This window comes from Carcharhinus amblyrhynchos, unplaced genomic scaffold, assembly GCF_965287045.1.
Source record: "Carcharhinus amblyrhynchos unplaced genomic scaffold, sCarAmb.v2.hapA scaffold_49, whole genome shotgun sequence".
In the NCBI taxonomy this organism is placed as follows: Eukaryota; Metazoa; Chordata; class Chondrichthyes; order Carcharhiniformes; family Carcharhinidae; genus Carcharhinus; species Carcharhinus amblyrhynchos.
The window spans coordinates 44264-62157 of NW_027649790.1; the positions used below are offsets into that span (position 1 = coordinate 44264).

General features: G+C 46.4%; 1 protein-coding gene across 1 annotated transcript in view; it reads right to left on the minus strand.

Annotated features, from left to right (window-relative positions):
• Positions 1-17894, minus strand: part of robo4 (roundabout, axon guidance receptor, homolog 4 (Drosophila)) — a gene marked incomplete at its 3' end in the record, with an annotated part of 78054 nt that overhangs the window by 42863 nt on the left and 17297 nt on the right. The window contains exon 2 of the mRNA XM_080182263.1: positions 17162-17488. Within this exon, the coding sequence (XP_080038389.1) occupies positions 17162-17488 (327 nt within the window). The remainder of the gene's footprint in view (positions 1-17161; positions 17489-17894) is intronic.

The following is a 17894-nucleotide window of genomic DNA, read 5'->3' on the forward strand; positions in this document are numbered from 1 at the left end:
TCAAATAAATAGAACCATGAGACAGAGGGAGAGAAAGTTTCAACAAATGTATCAGTGCTATTGCTTCTTCAACCATGCTGAATCAAATTTTATCAGTGTCACAAGTAGGCTTACATTAACACTGCAATTAAGTTACTGTGAAATTCCCCTGGTTGCCACATTCTGGTGCCCATTCAGTTACACTGAGGGAGAATTTAGCGCAGCCAATGTACCTAACCAGCATGTCTTTCGGGCTGTGGTAGGAAACCACAGCACCTGAAGAAAACCCACTCAGACATGGGGAAAATGTGCAAACTCCACACAGACAATGACCCAAAGCTGGAATCAAATCCGGATTGCCCGACATTGTGAGGAAGCAGTGCTAACCACTGTGCCACCCCCAGTAACTGGGGCAAGGCTGGAATGGGCACAAATGATGCCAACATGACCAAGCACTCCTGTGACAGTTTCACAGGCTGACCATGTAGTTACAGAGTGAGCTGGCCAGTAGTGGGTCCCTTTCTGGATTCTGCTGCCAGGAGGTGAACCATCTCAGTCTCACTAGTCTGAGTGTACAGCAAGCAAAATGTGCAAGGCCTGGCTGGTAGCCTAAGTGATTGATGTGCATAGAATCCCTACTGAGCAGAGTAGGCCATCCAGCCCATCATATTTTTAATAACACTCCAGCAGAGCAGCATAACCAGGCCCAGCCCCTGCCTTATCCCCATAAATCCACACGTTGTACCACCAATTCCCCGAACCTACACATCTTGCCAGACTACACTGCTGGCACCTCCAAATCAATCCAGTCGCAACATGCCAATGTGACCTCGGTGGTGGATGCTGGATGTTATAACTGTGCTCAAATGATGCTCTTTAATACTGTGTATGGCAGAATGGAACAGTGGTTGGCATTGCTGCCTCAGAGCATCAGGGGCCTGGGTTCAATTTGGGCCTTGGGTCACTGTCTGTGTGGAGTTTTCACATTCTCTCTATGTCTGTGTGGGTTTCCTCCGAATGCTCCGATTTCCTCCCACATTCCAAAAATGTGCAAACTTGGTGAATTAGAGGCTAACTTGCTAGAGTGTCCCAAGACGTGTAAGTTAGTGGGATTAACGGGGTGAATATATGGGGATACGATCTGGGTAGAATTCTCTGTTGGAGGTTCGGTGGACTCGTAATGGGTCAAAGGCTTCCTCCTGCACTGTAGGGATTCTATGATTCATCGCAAATTGTTTAACAGCCTCCACATGCATTTGCTCTCTTGACAAACACAGATAGGTAAACCCCTGTCTAAGGATGCGGGCGTGGGTGTACCAGGGGTTGTAGCGTGCCTGGTATCTGCATTTTCTACCAAGCTGCGAGGGTAGAAGAGCAGCAACCCAAAGTGATTCTACTGGAAGTGGGCAGCACGGTGGCACAGTTGTCGGCACTGCAGGACTGGAGCCTGGGTGGAATTGTGATCGGTTCAGATTCAATGGGCCAAATGGCCTCTTTCTGTTCTGTAGGGATTCTATGATTCAATGTAAAAGCTTTCTAAAAGCGCAGTGAAAAAAAAGAAAAGAATCCAACAAAAATAGAATTACTTACAAAGTAATCATCTTTTTACTGAGCTCTTTAGACTTAATCCTGTACACATTGCAGCATATAGCAACACTGAAAGCCCAGTTTATATAATTAAGAATTGAAAGGGGATTTGCATTGCTAAGCCAGAAATTACGGTGAGCATATTACATTAGTGCACACTGTTAGCTTTATTTGCATGCATCCACCCAAAAACTCAGACGTGTGATAGACTTGGCTCAAAGTGGGTACAGGTCCCACCCAATTGCATTCAAAGTTATCAAACTTATACCTATACTCAGTCTACCCTGCTGCATATTAGGATCTATTAGCATGGGCCACCGGTTGTGAGATGTCCCTGGAGTCAAGTGAGGGCAGGAGATGGGGAAGGGACAAGATACACGGACTAACAGAGAGGAGAAAATTTTGTAATGAAAAACACTAGTTGAGCAGTTTTCTCAGTACAGATTTGGATCCCTGCGGATGTGCACTCTGCTGATCCAACTCCCATTCCGTTGTGTCCAGGTAATTTAGTATATCTAAATGGACAATCTCCCTCATAGACTTCCACTGGTCTAAGCTAGCTCATCACCATCTTATTTTACAAGAATACAACTGAAACTGTAAAGGTTTCTGCATGTCCACTTAAGCCATTGACGTTCATAACCCCCTCCATCTTCACTGAGATCTCCCACCATGTGTAATTGTTTTAAAATTATTTGAATTGCTCCCTGGTGCAACATTACATAGAATTCAGAGCACAGAAGCATCTCACTCAGCTGGTGTTTGAGCTCATTCCACTCTATTTACTTCACTGCAGCATTCTGGTCCATCCTTTCATTCCTTTCTTCCTCGTGTATTTATCTAGTTTCCCCTGAAAAACATCTGCGCTGTTCACCTCAAACAATCTATGGTAGCCATCTCCACATATTCAACCTCATATCCTGACTAAGTTTATCAGTGATGTGGCGATGCCAGCATTTGACTTGGGTGGGCACAGTAAGAAGCCTCACCACACCAGGTTAAAATCCAACAGGTTTATTTGGAATCATGAGCTTTCGGAGAGCTGCTCCTTCACCAGGTGAATTTATCAGTGACTATCTTAGATTTATTGGCTTTAATTTTGAACCCCCGAAAAGTAAACACACCTTCTTTAGAATTTAGAAATCCTCCAGTGCAGGAGGCCATTTGGCCCATTGACTCTGCACCAACTGCAATCCCACCCAGTCCCTATCCCTGTAACCCCATGCATTTACCCCAGCAGGTCCCCATGACACAAAGGGTTAATTTAGCATGGCCAATCCACCTAACCCGCAGATCTTTTGGACAGTGGGAGGAAACCGGAGCACCTGGAGGAAACCCACGCGGACACTGGGAGAACGTGCAAACTCCACATAGAAAGTGACCCAAGCCGGGAATCGAACCCGTGTCTGTGGTGCTGAGAGGCATGATATGGAGATGCTGGCGTTGGACTGGGGTAAACACAGTACAAAGTCTCACAACACCAGGTTAAAGTCATGTGACGAAGGGGCGGACCCTGAAAGCTAGTGGGTTTACTATCAAATAAACTTGTCGGACTTTAACCTGGTGTTGCGGGAGTTCTTACTGTGCTATGTGGCAGCAGTGCTAATTGCTGTGCCATCGACCCGTCTATTCTCTATGTCAACCCTAATGAACCCCTTCACAATTATGAACAGAAAGGACCCAGAGCTATTCAATCTTTGAACAGTTGCAGATCAGTGAATATTTAAAGGTAAACTTTTTTCCAGGTGCAGTTTAACCTCTCCAAAGACAGCCAGATTGAAGTATGAAGTGCCTGATTCGCAGTCCAATACCTTGGATGGTGTCTGTCAGTTCAGGCCTTTGCAGTGACTCTCACCTCCCAGCCTCTCAGTGGGATGGCAGCAGCTCCTCCGTATTTAATTAAAGTCCTGACTGATTGTTGCACCTTCCAGGACTCCTGTCCCGCACTCTCAAATGTCACCGTGGTACGATTTGCCGCCCCAGTTAACAGAGAGGGCCTCTCGCTGTCCCACAATTCTTCAGGACAATCGGCCTGACACACTAAATGACTAACAAGGCCTCTGGGAAGCTGTAATGTTAATGAGGGCCTTGTAACCTCTTCAGAGCTGCGATCGCTAACATATTGTTCATTTGAAGGCCTGTTCATGCATACCGGATGCTATTTAATTGCAACACAGTTTAAGTGTAAATTATTTTTCTTAATGAGCACTGTTGGCAGCAACACTCTGTCACCCTGTACCTCAGGGAAACGAAAATGCGAGCACAGAGTGTCCTGAAGATGGTGAGCAGACAATACCAGTCGGGCAGTAAATTTTCAGTGCTAAGGACACTTGAAAAGCAGCTAAATTAGGGCCTTGAAAGAAACATGGCTATAAATATCACTAACATCATCCTCACTCTCCAGAGTTGTACTGCTCTTGGCAAATATGGTTTTTCCAGGATATTGCTCTATGTAAACCTGAAGAAGAATCATCGAGATGTTTTAAAAAAAAAGGCACTTTTTATTTTGTCATTTTCCTTTAGCAGATATAAACATTTTGAAAATGGCAGAAAAAAAGTGGGTTGGGCCAGTAGTCAAGCGTCATCCAATTGGGTAACAAGCTTTTGTTTTCTAATTGGCGTAGGGAGGGAGTATATCACGAGGATAGATGTGTTTCCAGACTAATGGCTGAAGTGTGGAGGCAAGTCGTGTGCTGAAACCTCCAGGAATAGATTTAATCACGGTTGGCAACCCCACGGTGGTCACTGTGGTCCATGAACCCCATAAGGTTCTCACTTCATACAAGTGCACAACTCTTTGGTAATTTAAGAATTGAACCTCAGAAAGGGGCCTTTGGGATGATAAACACTGGTGGTGATATACTTCTGCTGTCCGTAGTATTTCAGTAAAAGTTCATGGAAGTGGCTATCCCAGGACACTGCGCTGCTTCGGAATACTCAAATGGAGGCTGTGTAACGGGCCTGCCGTTGGGCGCCATGGCCACCGTGAGTCTGGGGAAGCCGGGTTTCTGGCGTTGTCAGGTCCGTGCCAGAAATCGGCGTAGAGCTGCACAAGTTATTTAATCGAACGTTTAAATACAATTCAAATATCGTCAGCAAGCTTGGGGGTGCAACGTCTGGGCTCACTAGCCTCCCCCCTCCACTCCAGCAGGGTTTATAGTAGCTCCCCACTTGCGGTGGTGACCTGATCCCGCTGGAGTGAAGGGGAGGCCACTGAGGCCCCCCAGAAGGTCCAGGGTTGATTTGAAGGTGCCCCCAGATGTTGCCACCTTGGCAGGCCCCAAGGGGCAAGGTGCCAATGTCCAGGGGCACATTGGCACTGCCCACCCGGCATCGGGCAGTATCAAAGCGGCTGGGCCTAAAGGGTCAGGGATTCTGGGGGAGATCGGTGAGGGTGGGTAAGTGGGGGGGGGGGGGTGGGATCCTGCTGGCACAAGCAGAGGGAGGGAGGCAAACAATCAGGGCTTGCCATCGGGGTGAGAGGTGAGGGGGATCGGCCTGGTTTTTGTTTGGGAGGGGGGGACATTGAGGCTGGGCCAGAATTGTAAGGGGGGGTCAGTGATCGAGGGCCAGCAGTGCAGGACTACTGCACATGCACCAATTTCAACTATGCTGCCAGCTTCTCCTGCGGGAAAAGGCTCCAATCACTAATTTTTCGTGAGATTTACACGACTGCACACTGCAGTGCCCAGAGTGTAGGAGATTCATTTTGAAAATCCCGCTGAAAATCCAGTGTAATTTACTCCAGTTTTTACGCAAATTCAACATCTAAATTTTTGTGGGGGGAGAATCACCACCCCCTCCCTCATGTTTGGTACAATTTTTTTCTACTGTGTCCATTGAAACTGTGGCAAACACTAACGGCACAGTTAGACATTTCTCCTGCAGAGTAATCATCTCCGTGGGGAGCTTTCTAAACAATTAGTCAAAAGGTGAATTATTTTCATCTGTAATGTGGGTGAGTTGACCTGATGAACTCAGCCCTTATCCCCATGGCACGTTTCTCCATTGTGGATGCGGCAAACCATTGGCCACCAGCGGGACCTTCTGGTCTGCCAAAGTCTACAAGTTTTTGCATGGATTGCTATTAAAGTTTTTTTTAAATCGTGTCACAAATAGGCTTACATTAACACTGCAGTGAAGTTGCTGTGAAAATCCCCTAGTCGCCACACTCTGGGGTTCACTGAGGGAGAATTTAGCTTGGCCGATGCATCTAACCAGCATGTCTTTCAGACACCATGCCACCCTTTACTCAGTTCTTCTTAACTTGGCCAAAACAGTGGTCAAAAGCACCAACGTGGCTGCATTGTGGCTCTGGTACTTTTCAAGTAGTTCTTCCCAACCAGGAAGAAGATAGGAGCTGCAGGACTAAGGTCCAAAGCACAGATAAGAGCGGCACAGCACTCCCCGTGTCTGTGTGGGTTTCCTCTGGCTGCTCCGGTGTCCTCCCACTGTCAGAAAGACGTGCTGGTTAGGTGCACTGGCCATGCCAAATTCTCCCTCAGTGTACCCGAACAGGGGCCGGAGTGTGGCGGCTAGGGGATTTGCACAGCAACTTCATTGCACTGTTAATATAAACCTACTTGTGACTGATAAATAACTCTTGTGGGAGGAAACCGGAGCACCCGGAGGAAACCCACGCAGACATGGGGAAAACGTGCAAACTCCACACAGACAGTGACCCGAGGCCGGAATCGAACCTGGGACCCTGGCACTGTCCTGTCGTAGCTGCTCCGAGAATGGAGGGAGGGTCTCGGGGAGTCAAAACGCTTCACTGGCAAACGTGAAAACGGAAAATAAAAAGCACAGCCTGGGCCGCAGACAAAGTACGCAGGCGGCCAAGGGAAAGTCGATTTCATTCTAGAACATTCCACCGAGGGTGCCGCGCACACAGGATTGTGGGATCGAATCAGTCAGCATGACCTGCATGAACCAGCAGTTGCTTGGCAGAGATTAATGGGCACTACCTGGACACTCCGTGAAAGGACAATGATTTGCTTCATCAGGAAACCCTAAACAATGAAACACGAAAGAGATTAGAATCGAATCCGGAAAGGCGGGGGGGCGGGTGGAGAGAAGAAAATCTTTTGATGTGATTAATCAAGCGCTTAACACACGGAGAACAAACATTGGGCCCGTGTAAAAACTAAAGCAGATCAAAAGATTTATTAACTGCTTCCAGCTGCCGCTGATCAGATTTCCTGACAGCTTGCGTTGTCGTTTGTGAATTTTAATCAAACGCTGGTCCGCGCTTTGATTTTCTTTCACTAAATGAGAAATCCCGGCAGTTTTGAGCTGGTGGGATATTTGCGATCGGGCACCTGGACAGCCTGTATCCATCAATTCCGTGATGTGGAGATGCCGGCGTTGGACTGGGGTAAACACAGTAAGAAGTCTCACAACACCAGGTTAAAGTCCAACAGGTTTATTTGGTAGCAAACGCCACTAGCTTTCGGGGCTCTGCCCCTTCGTCAGGTGAGTGGAGAGTTCATCAGGTGAGTAGAGAACTCACCTGATGAAGGGGCAGAGCCCCAAAAGCGAGTGGCGTTTGCTACCAAATAAACCTGTTGGACTTTAACCTGGTGTTGTGAGACTTTTTACTCCATCAATTCCAATCAGATCCTAATTGACAGCACAAGGCAGGCCATTCTGCCCCTCACTGTGTTTAAGCTCCACACCAGCCTATTCACAAGATATTTGACAAGTGACTCGGAGGAATTAGCTATTATCTTTACTAAATGGGGCTAACAATTTGTCTTGTTTCCCCCGGGTGCTGAGGTGGGCTTTGTGGTTGGAAAATGTTCGCTCGCTTTATCATAGAATCTCTATGGAGCAGAAAGAGGCCATTCTGCCCATCGAGCCTGTACCAACAACAATCCCACCCATGCCCTATATCTGTAACCTCATATATTCACCTGCTAATCCCCCTGACACTGAAGGGCAATTTAGCACGGCCCATCAGCCTGACCTGCACATCTTTGGAGTGTGGAAGGAAACCAGAGCACCTGGAGGAAACCCATGCAGACATGGGGAGAATGGACAAACTCCACACAGACAGTCACCCAAGCCAGGAATTGAACTCGGGTCCCTGGTGCTTTGAGGCAGCAGTGCTAACCATTGTACCACTGTGTCACCCAAATGCAACAATGCACATAGTGTGACTTCAGAAATGTGTGTGTGAGGGTACTTTAAAAATCCAAATGCAAAGCAGAATGCAAATGTGCATCAGCAACAGTTACTATACGTGCTGGTAGCCACCACCCAAATTCAAGACAGTGCAAGGCAGAGCCTCAACACTTTTAAGTATTGTTACAATTACGAGGTTTATAAGATTATTATTTTTTGGCACTGTGTCTTTAATTTAAGGGAAAATTAAAGAGGGTCAACTGATTTGTTCTGGAGCCCAACAGCAAGCCAAGGTTGATTTGATTGTTCGAGATTAAAGGGGGCCCAGGTTGTTTTATTGAGAAGAAGGTGCAAGGTATTTACAACAAAAACAGAAAATCTCAGCACGTTTGACAGCATCTGTGGGAAGACAACAGAGCTCACATTCAGCATGTGGAAAGCAGAGGTATAATCAGACAGAGTCAGCATGGATTTACATGGGAAAATCAAGCTTGATGAATCTATTGGAATTTTTTTGAGGATGTAATTAGTAGAGTTGATCGAGGAGAACCAGTGGATGTGGCTTATTTTAACTTTCAAAAGGCTTTCACCAAGGTCTCATATAACAGACTATTATGTAAAGTTAAAGCACATGGGATTGTAGGTAATGTCTTGAGATGGATAGAAAGCTGGTTAGCAGATAGCAAGCAAAGAGTCAGCACAAATGGGTCTTTTTTGGATTAGCAGCCAGTGACGAGTGGGGTTCCACAGGGAATTGTGCTTGGTCTTGAACTGTTCACATTATACATTAATGATTTGGAAGCGGGAACTGAATGTATTATCTCCAAATTTGCTGATGATACAAAGTTGGGTGGGAGGGTGAGCTGTGAGGAGGATGCAGAGATGCTTCCTTGGACAGGCTGAGTGTGTGGGCATATGCATGGCAGATGCAGTATAATGAGGATAAATGTGTGGTAATCCACTCTGGTAGCAATAATAGGAAGACAGATTATTACTTGAGCGGGTGTAAATTGAGAGAGGTGGATATTCAGCGTGACCTTGGTATCTGCATGTATCAGACACTGAAAATAAGTACGCAAGTACAGCAGGCAGCATGGAAGGCAAATGGTATGTTGGCCTTCATAGTGAGAGGATTTGAGTATAGGGATAGGGATGTTTTGCTGCAATTTTATAGGGTGTTGGTGAGGCCACATCTGGAATATAATGCGCAGTTTTGGTGTCCTTGTCTGACAAAGGATGTCCCTGCTATAGAGGGTGTGCAGCGAAGGTTTACCAGACTGATTCTTGGGATGGCAGGTCTGTCATAAAAGAAGAGACTACATCGGTAAGGATTATATTCACTGGAGTTTAGGAGAGCGAGGGGGATCACATGGAAACTTATAAAATTCTAACAGGGTTAGACAGGGCGGATTCAGAAAGAATGTTCCCGATGATGGGGGAGTACAGAACTAGGGGTCATAGTTTGAGGATAAGGAGTAAACCTTTTAGAACTGAAGTGATGAGAAATTTCTTCACCCAGAAGGTGGTGAATGTGTGGAATTCACGACCACAGAAATTAGTTGAAACATCTGATTTCAAGATGAAATTAGATATAACTCTTGGGGCTAAAGGAGTACAAAAGAAGGGGGAATCAGGGTATCAAATTTGATGATCAGCCATTATCAAAATGAATGGTGGAGCAAGCTCAAAGGGCCGAATGGACTATTCCTGCTTCTAATTTCTCTGTTTTTATGTTTCAAGTCTGGATGACTCTTCGACAGAGCTGAAGACACCAGAAAATAGGATGAGATTTATACTGTTGTGATGATGGTGGAGGTGGCCAGGTGAGAAAGCTGTAGAGCTGGATAGAGAGTGGTTGGTGGAGATGGGAGAGATTGACAAGGATGTCACAGACAAAAAAACAAAGGAAATGCAAATGATAGTGATCATGGCAAGGAAGGGTGCTGATCGCGGCCATTGAGATCAGGATGTGTAAATGGCACACAGATAACAAATGATCCTAGTGGGATGGGGATGGGAGAGAGACAGTGGTAAATGGCAGAAATGAAAATAAATTTAATAAAAAAATTAAAATAAAAAAGAACAGATTGATGGCGATGGGGTGAAGGCGGAGGAGAGAGTTTGTGGTCTAAAGATGCTGAACTCAATGATAAGTCCCGAAGGTTATTAAATGCCTAATCAGAAAGTGTTGTTCCTCCAGTTTGGCTTCACTGGAACATTGCAACAGACCCGCAGACAGACATGTGGACATGACAGCAGGATGGTGTGTTAAAATGGCAAGTGACAGGAAGATTTGGGTCATGCTTCCTGACAAACCAAAAGTTCTCTGCAAAACAGTCACTCAACCTGCATTTAGTCTCTCCAATGTAGAGTAGACCACATTGGGAGCAGTGAATGGCAATCGATCAAATCAAAGAAGGCCACGTGAAGCATTTACTGTGGAGGATATATTTCCACTTATGGGGTACCTAAAGCTAGGGTCAGCATAAAATAGCTATTACTAAATAGGCTAGAACTATTCAAGCAGCAGCTCACCACCGTCTTCTCAAGGGCAATTCGGAATGGGCAATAAATGCTGGCGTAGTCAGTGACGCCATACTTTCTAAACAATTTTTAAAAAGTAGGGAATTCAACAGAAACTTGTTTATCCAGTGTCTGGTTACAATGTGGAGCTCACTATCACAAAAATTAGTTGAGGTGGATAGGATTTCAACTCAGGGAAGCTAGATACACAGGTTAATGGAGTGTTACCTCTTATAACTAGATGGATAGGAATATTAAGGAGTAAGTTTTGCCACAGCTGTCTTGGTTAGACCACAGCTGGAGTATTGTATACCATTCTGGGCATCACAACTTAGAAAGGATATGGGTTTGGAAGAGATTCCCCAAAATGTTACCAATATTCTAATGGTCTGATTGGAAGGAGAAATTATATAAACTCAGTTTGGGCTCCCTGGAAAGTAGAGATTAGGGGTGGGGGAATGGTGAGTTGATGGAGTTTATTTCGAATTATGAAGGAATTGATAAGCTTGAGAGGAACTTTGTTAGCTGGTCAACGAATCCAGAAGAAGCCCTCAAAACGGAGTGTGGCCATTCAGAAGAGTTAAGGAATTGTGGAATCACTCCCAACATGTTTTTAATCATTTCACCAAATGGGAATGTCATTGGCCAGGCCAACATTTATCCCTATCCCTTACTGACTTTGGAAAGGTGGTGGTGAGCTATCTTCTGGAACTGCTGCAGTCCATGAGGTGTAGGTACACCCACTGTGCTGTTAGGATGGGAACTCCAGGATTTTGACCCAGCGACAGTGAAGGAACGGTGATATATTTCCACGTCAGGATGGTGAGTGGCTTGGAGGGGAACTTCCAGGTGGTGGTGGTCCCAGTATCTGCTGCCCTTGTGTTTCTAGGTAGAAGTGGTTTGGAAAGTGCTACCTAAGGAATCTTGGTGACTTCCTGCATGTGGCAGTTTGTGTCAGCTCAGTTAATAAATCCGAGATTAACAGATGTTGATTGATGAAGAATATTACAGGATATTGAGTCAAGGTAGGTAGTTGGAATTAATTACAGATCAGCCATGATTTCATTGATTGGTTAAATAGGTTCAAGGGTCCAGTAAATGCAATGATTGGCAAGCACCAGTTAGCTAAAAAACAATGACAAGTTTATTCCTATTTACAGTTATGTTCAGGGTGCTGCAGTCAATGCTCTCATTCCAAGCTCTCGGATCAGTCTAACTGCAAAAACCCACGCTTTGCCCCGAGATCCCCACTTTCCCCATTGGCCATTCAGGTCACATGACCCTTCTGATGCACACCCCTTCAAAGGGCCAAAGGAGGCGAATGGCCTTCTCTTGTTCCTGTATTGCGGGCCATCAGGAGTAGCTGAATTGTACTCAACCACAATTTGTAACCTCACGCCTGGCATATCCCCCACTCTACCATTACCATCAAGCCAGGGGTCAACTTTGGTTCAGTCAGCAATGCTCCAACCTTATCTTTTGCACTGATGTGCTGGGCTCCCCCATCACTGAGGATGGGGATATTTGTGGATCCTCCTCCTCCAATGAGTCATTGAATTATCCATCACCATTCATGACTGAATGTGGCAGAACTGCAGAGCTTAGATCTGATCCATTGGCTGTGGAATCGCTTAGCCCTGTCTATCACTTGACATGATGTGGAGATGCTGGCATTGGACATGTAGTGTGGCATGAACCTAAGATCCTGGTTGAGGCTGTCCTCATGCTTGTGGAACTTGGCTTTCAGTTTCTGATCTCTGGGTAAGCATCCTCCAAGGCGGCCTCCAAGACACACGACAACACAGAATCACCGAGCAGAAACTGATAGCCAAGTTTCATCCACATGAGGGCATCTTCAACTGGCATATCCGCCACTCTACCATTACCATCAAGCCAGGGGTCAACTTTTGTTCAGTCAGCAACGCGGGAAGACTTGCCAGTCGCAGCACTAAGCGTACCTAAAGATGAGGTGTGAATCTACAATACGGGATTAGTTATGTGCCAAACAGCATAAATGGTAAGTGATTCAGTAAGAAGTATCACAATACCAGGTTAATGTCCAACAGATTTATTTGGAATCATGAGCTTTTGGAGCGCTGCTCCTTCATCAGGTGAGTGGAGAGGTAGGTTTCACAAACACGGCATATATAGACAAAGATACAATTGCAAGATAATGGTTGGAATGAGAATCAGGTAATCAAGTCTTTACAGGTACAGACAGTGTGAGTGGAGAGAGGTTACAGAGGTGCGAATCGTCTCAAGCCAGAACAGTTAGTAGGATTTTTGCAAGTCCAGGCCAAACAGTGAAGGTTACAGATAATGTGACATGAACCCAAGACCCCAGTTGAAGCCATCCGCATATGGGTGGAACTTGGCTGTCAGTCTCTGCTCGGCGATTCTGTGTTGTCGTGTGTCTTGAAGGCCGCCTTGGAGGACATTTACCCAAAGATCGGAAACTGAAAGCCAAGTTCCACAAGCATGAGGACAGCCTCAACCAGGATCTTAGGTTCATGCCACACTATATGTCCAATGCCAGCATCTCCACATCATGCCAAGTGATAGACAGGGCTAAGCGATTCCACAGCCAATGGATCAGATCTAAGCTCTACAATCCTGCCACAATCAATCGTGAACAGTGGTGAATAATTCAATGACTCACTGGAAGAAGCAGCTCCACAAATATCCCCATCATCAGTGATGGGGGAGCCTAACACATCAGTGCAAAAGGTAAGGCTGGAGCATTCACAACAATCTTCAGCCACAAGTGCTGAGCAGGTGATTCATCTGGGATTCTCCAATGCTTCCCAGCGTCACATATGACAATCTTCAACTAATTTGATTCACGTTACATGATATCAAGAAATGGCTGAAGGCACCCCTGAGGTGCCTTCAGCCATGAACCCTGACAATATTCCAGTCAGGGACTTGTACTCCAGAACCTGTTGTGGCCCCAGCCAAGCTGTTCCAGGGCAGCTACAACACTAGCGTCTATCTGGCAACATGGAAAATGCCCAGGTTTATCCTGTATACACAAAACAGGACAAATCCAACCTAGCCAATTACTGATCCAATGGTGACATGATGGAAGGGGTGATCGACAGTGCTATCAAGTGGCAGGGTGCTTACAATTCTTTCATAGAATGTGGGCTTCACTGGATGGGCCAGCATTTGATGCCCAAATCTGTTAATCACCTTTAACAGACTGGCTAGCTAGGCCATTTCAAAGGGCATTTAGGTGTCAACCATAATGCTGTCACATGACTGGATAAGGGCAGCAGATATTCTTCCCTAAAAGACATTGGTGAATTGCATGGGTTTTTATGATAATCAACATTAACATTTTAATTCCAGGTATTTATTGGATTCAAATTCCACTATCAGCCAATGGTAGGATTTGAATGCAGGTTCTCAGGAATTAGCCTGGGTCTTTCAATTACTAGTCCAGTGATAATACTTGACCAATGAGACCAGGTAATAAAAAGGCCAGAGCAAGTTCCTGAGCTTTGTCTGATTGGAGATGGTCACTAATTGCACACATTCCCTTTCTCTGGAATGTGCTCTCTCACACTCTCCAGTAGAAGCTATTGAACAACATTGTGCATAGTAGCCCTGGCTTTTTTTTTAACCATTCCTGCCCTGGATAGTGAGTGTATCCCATCCCATTGCTGCATCAGTAGACTCAGTATAAGCTAATGCTTCAGGCTGGAACTTCCCTGGCCTCTGTTTTAAGCACCTTGCAGAACAGAAGGTGACCATTCAGCCCATCATAATAATGTTGCTGCTTTGCAAGTATTATCCAATTGATTCCACTCATATGCTTCTTCCTGATAGTCTGCCAATATTTTCCTTTTCATAAGAACATAAGAAATAGGAGCAGGAGTAGGCCATCTCGCCCTTCGAGCCTGCCCCACCATTCAATAAGATCATGGCTGATCTGTCGTGGCTCAGTTCCACATTCCCGCCCTCTCCCCATAACCCTTAATCCCCTCGCTTATCAAAAACCCATCAACCCGCATCTTAAAAATATTTAGCGAGGCAGCCTCCACCACCTCAACGGGCAGAGAATTCCAGAGATTCACCACCCTCTGAGTGAAGAAGTTCCTCCTCAACTCTGTTCTAAACCGCCCCCCCCTTTATCTTGAGGCTGTGCCCCCTAGTCCTACTGTCCTTTCTGAGCGGGAAGAGTCTCTCCACCTCTATCCTATCCATCCCATTCATCATCTTATACGTCTCAATGAGATCTCCCCTCAGTCTTCTAAACTCTAACAAGTACAAGCCTAGTTTATTCAGCCTCTCCTCATAGCTCAACCCCCTCAACTCCGGTATCAGCCTAGTAAACCTCCTCTGCACTCCCTCCAAGGTCAAAATATCCTTGCGTAAGTGCGGCGACCAAAACTGCACACAGTACTCCAGCTGCGGCCTCACCAATGCCCTATACAGCCGCAGCAAGACCTCCCTACTTTTATATTCAGTCCCCCTCACTATGAAGGCCAGCATCCCATTAGCCTTCCTGACCACCTGCTGCACCTGAAGGCTGGGTTTTTGCGACTTATGCACAAGGACCCCGAGGTCCCTCTGCACCGTCGCCTGCTGCAGTTTTTCGCCACGTAAGTAATAGTCCTTCCTACCATTATTCCTACCAAAGTGGACCACCTCGCACTTGCCAACATTAAATTCCATTTGCCATTTCCTGGCCCATTCGCCCAGCCTATCTAGATCCTTCTGCAGACTCTCCACACCCTCCGCGCAATTTGCCGTTCCACCAATCTTGGCGTCATCAGCAAATTTCGACACCGTACACTCGGTTCCCTCCTCCAGATCATCTATATAAATGGTAAATAGCTGAGGCCCCAGCACCAACCCCTGGGGCACTCCACTAGTCACCAACCGCCAATCCGAATAGTACCCATTAACCCCCATTCTCTGCCTCCTATTTGACAACGAATCCTCTATCCACGCTAACACCCTACCCCCAACTCCATGCCCCCTTACCTTCTGCAATAACTTCTTGTGAGGTACCTTGTCAAACACCTTCTGAAAATCAAGAAACACCACATCCACCGGCTCTCCTCTATCCACCGCCCGAGACACATCCTCATAGAATTCCAATAAATTCGTCAGACACGACTTCCCAAGATGAAGGTTATCTAAGACTACAACAGGATTTTGATCAACTGGGCCAGTGGGCCGAGGTATGACAGATAGAGTTTAATTCAGATAAACGTGAGGAGTTACACCTTGGTAAGACAAATGAGGGCAGGATATATACAGTTAATGGTAGGACCCTGGGGAGTGTTGTCGAACACAGAGACTGAGAGGTGCAGGTATATAGTTCCTTGAAAGTGTCATCACAGGCAAACAGGGTGCTGTACAAAGCATTTGGCACACTTGCCTTACTTGGTCAGAGTATTGAGTACAGGAGTTGGGACATTGTGTTACAACTGTACAGGAAATTGGTACGGTCACATTTAGAGTGCTACATACAATTTTGATCACCCTGCTATAGGAAGGATGTTATTAAACTGGAAAAGGTGCAAAAAAGATTTACAAGGATGTTACTGGGACCAGAAAATTTGAGTTATAAGGAAAGGCTGGATAGGCTGCGGCTTTTTTCCCTGGAGCGCAGGAGGATGAGGAGTGACCTTATAGAGGTTTATAAAATCATAAGGGGCATAGATAAGGGAAATAGCCGAGGTCTTATCTTCCAGGTGGGGGAGTCCAAAACCGGAGGATATAGGTTTAATGTGAGAGGGGAAGATTTAAAAGGGACTTGAGGGCAACTTTTCCACACAGAGGGTGGTGCGTATGTGGAATGGGCTGCCTGAGGTGGTGCTAGAGGTGGGTACAATTACAATATTTTAATGTTCAGCTGGATAGATACATGGATGGGAAAGGTTTAGAGGGATATGGGCCAAATGCAGGCAAATGGGACTAGTTCAATCGAGGAAACCTTGTCAGCACGGAGAGGTTGGGGTGAAGGGCCTGTTTCCATGCTGCATATCCCTCTGACTCAAAGGGGCGAATTCTAGCGTTCTGCGCACCCCGGGAATCGGAGCGGGTGAGGAGCGGACCATGGAAAGGTCCGCTGACCTCGGGTGGGATTTTCCGGTTACAGGGTGAACACGGCCAGAAAATCCCACCCTCCGACTCTATGGCCGGAATCTTATCACCAATCTATTCGCCAGCCAGCAGGATTTTCCCATCCCGCTGCAGTGAATGGAGATTTGGCTGGCTGGCTGCCAAATTCTCTGACCTCAGTGTAGCGGGACTGTGGCATGAATGGCCGGTGAGATTGTGCCCTTTGACTCTATTAATCCAAATTACTTTTGAACATTACTAATCAATCTGCTCCTACTACCCTATCTGACAGAGCGTTTCATGCCATACTATCTTACTGTATAAAAGGCTTTCCTCCTACCACAAAAATGATTAATGTGATACATGAATATCAGAGCCAGTGTGATGCCAAGTATGTAGGCCACGCACCTGGTTGTTCACAGAGTGGTGGGTACCTGGGGGAGGTGATGGAAGTAGACACATTAGCAACATCTAAATGGATACAAGAATAGGGAAGGAATAGAGAGATATGGACTGAGTAAGGGCAGAAGGTTTTTTTATTTAGTTAGGGCATCATAAACCAGCACGGGCTTGGAGGGCTGAAGGGCCTGTTCCTGTTCCCTGCCCCAGCCACCTGACGAAGGGACAGGCTGTCCCGAAAGCTTGCGGCGTTTGCTACAAATAAACCTGTTTGGGCTTTAAAACTGGTGTTGTGGGATTTCTTTGTGTTTTGCCCTGCTTTGATTCACAGATTTATGGGTGGGAACTGCTAGCTTTCACTGTTCCCATTTAAAAACGTACCGTTTACTCCACCTTCCTCAGTATCGCAGTGGGAACGACTTCTACCAACGGAGAATCGTAAAGTGGTCAGAAGGAGCAGATTACTCACATGCCACATAAAGCGATGCGTTCCTGCTTACGACGTAGCCCAGGTGGTTACGTGCCACACACGTGTATACACCCTCGTCGGACTTCCCTTTGCGCCCCTGGTTCAGATGGTAGAAGAACAGCGAGCCATGTGGCAGAAGCGTGCGCTGGGACTGAGGATCATCCTTGCTGGTCTCCACGCGCTCACCATTCCTGTACCACTCGATGACCGGCGGGGGCTTCCCCTCCGCTCGACAATTCAGGGTAGCCGGTTCTCCCCTGCACACAGCCAGGTCCGTCGGATGTTCCACTATCAAAGGGGGGGATTCGTCCAACCGTGGCCTGGAGCCTGAATAATAAATTATAAGGGCAAATTATTAAAAACCAACAGCACGGCTGAGATATAATCACCTCAAACCCAAGTTATTTTCATCAACTGAATTTTAAAATTGCAGAAGAGCTAAGAACCATAGAATCCCTACAGTGCAGGAGGTCTTTCAGCCCATCATGCCTTCACTGACTCTCCAACGGAGCATCTTATCCAGCCACACTCCCCTATCCCCATAACCCTGTGCATTTACCATGGCCAACCTACCTAACTTGCACATCTTAGGAGGCTAAGGGGCAATTAAACCTGGTCCAATCCACCTAACCTATATATCTTAGGACACTAAAGGGCAATTTAACATGGCCAATCCATCTAACCTGCACATCTCTGGAGTGTGGGAGGAAACCGGAGCACCCGGAGGAAACCC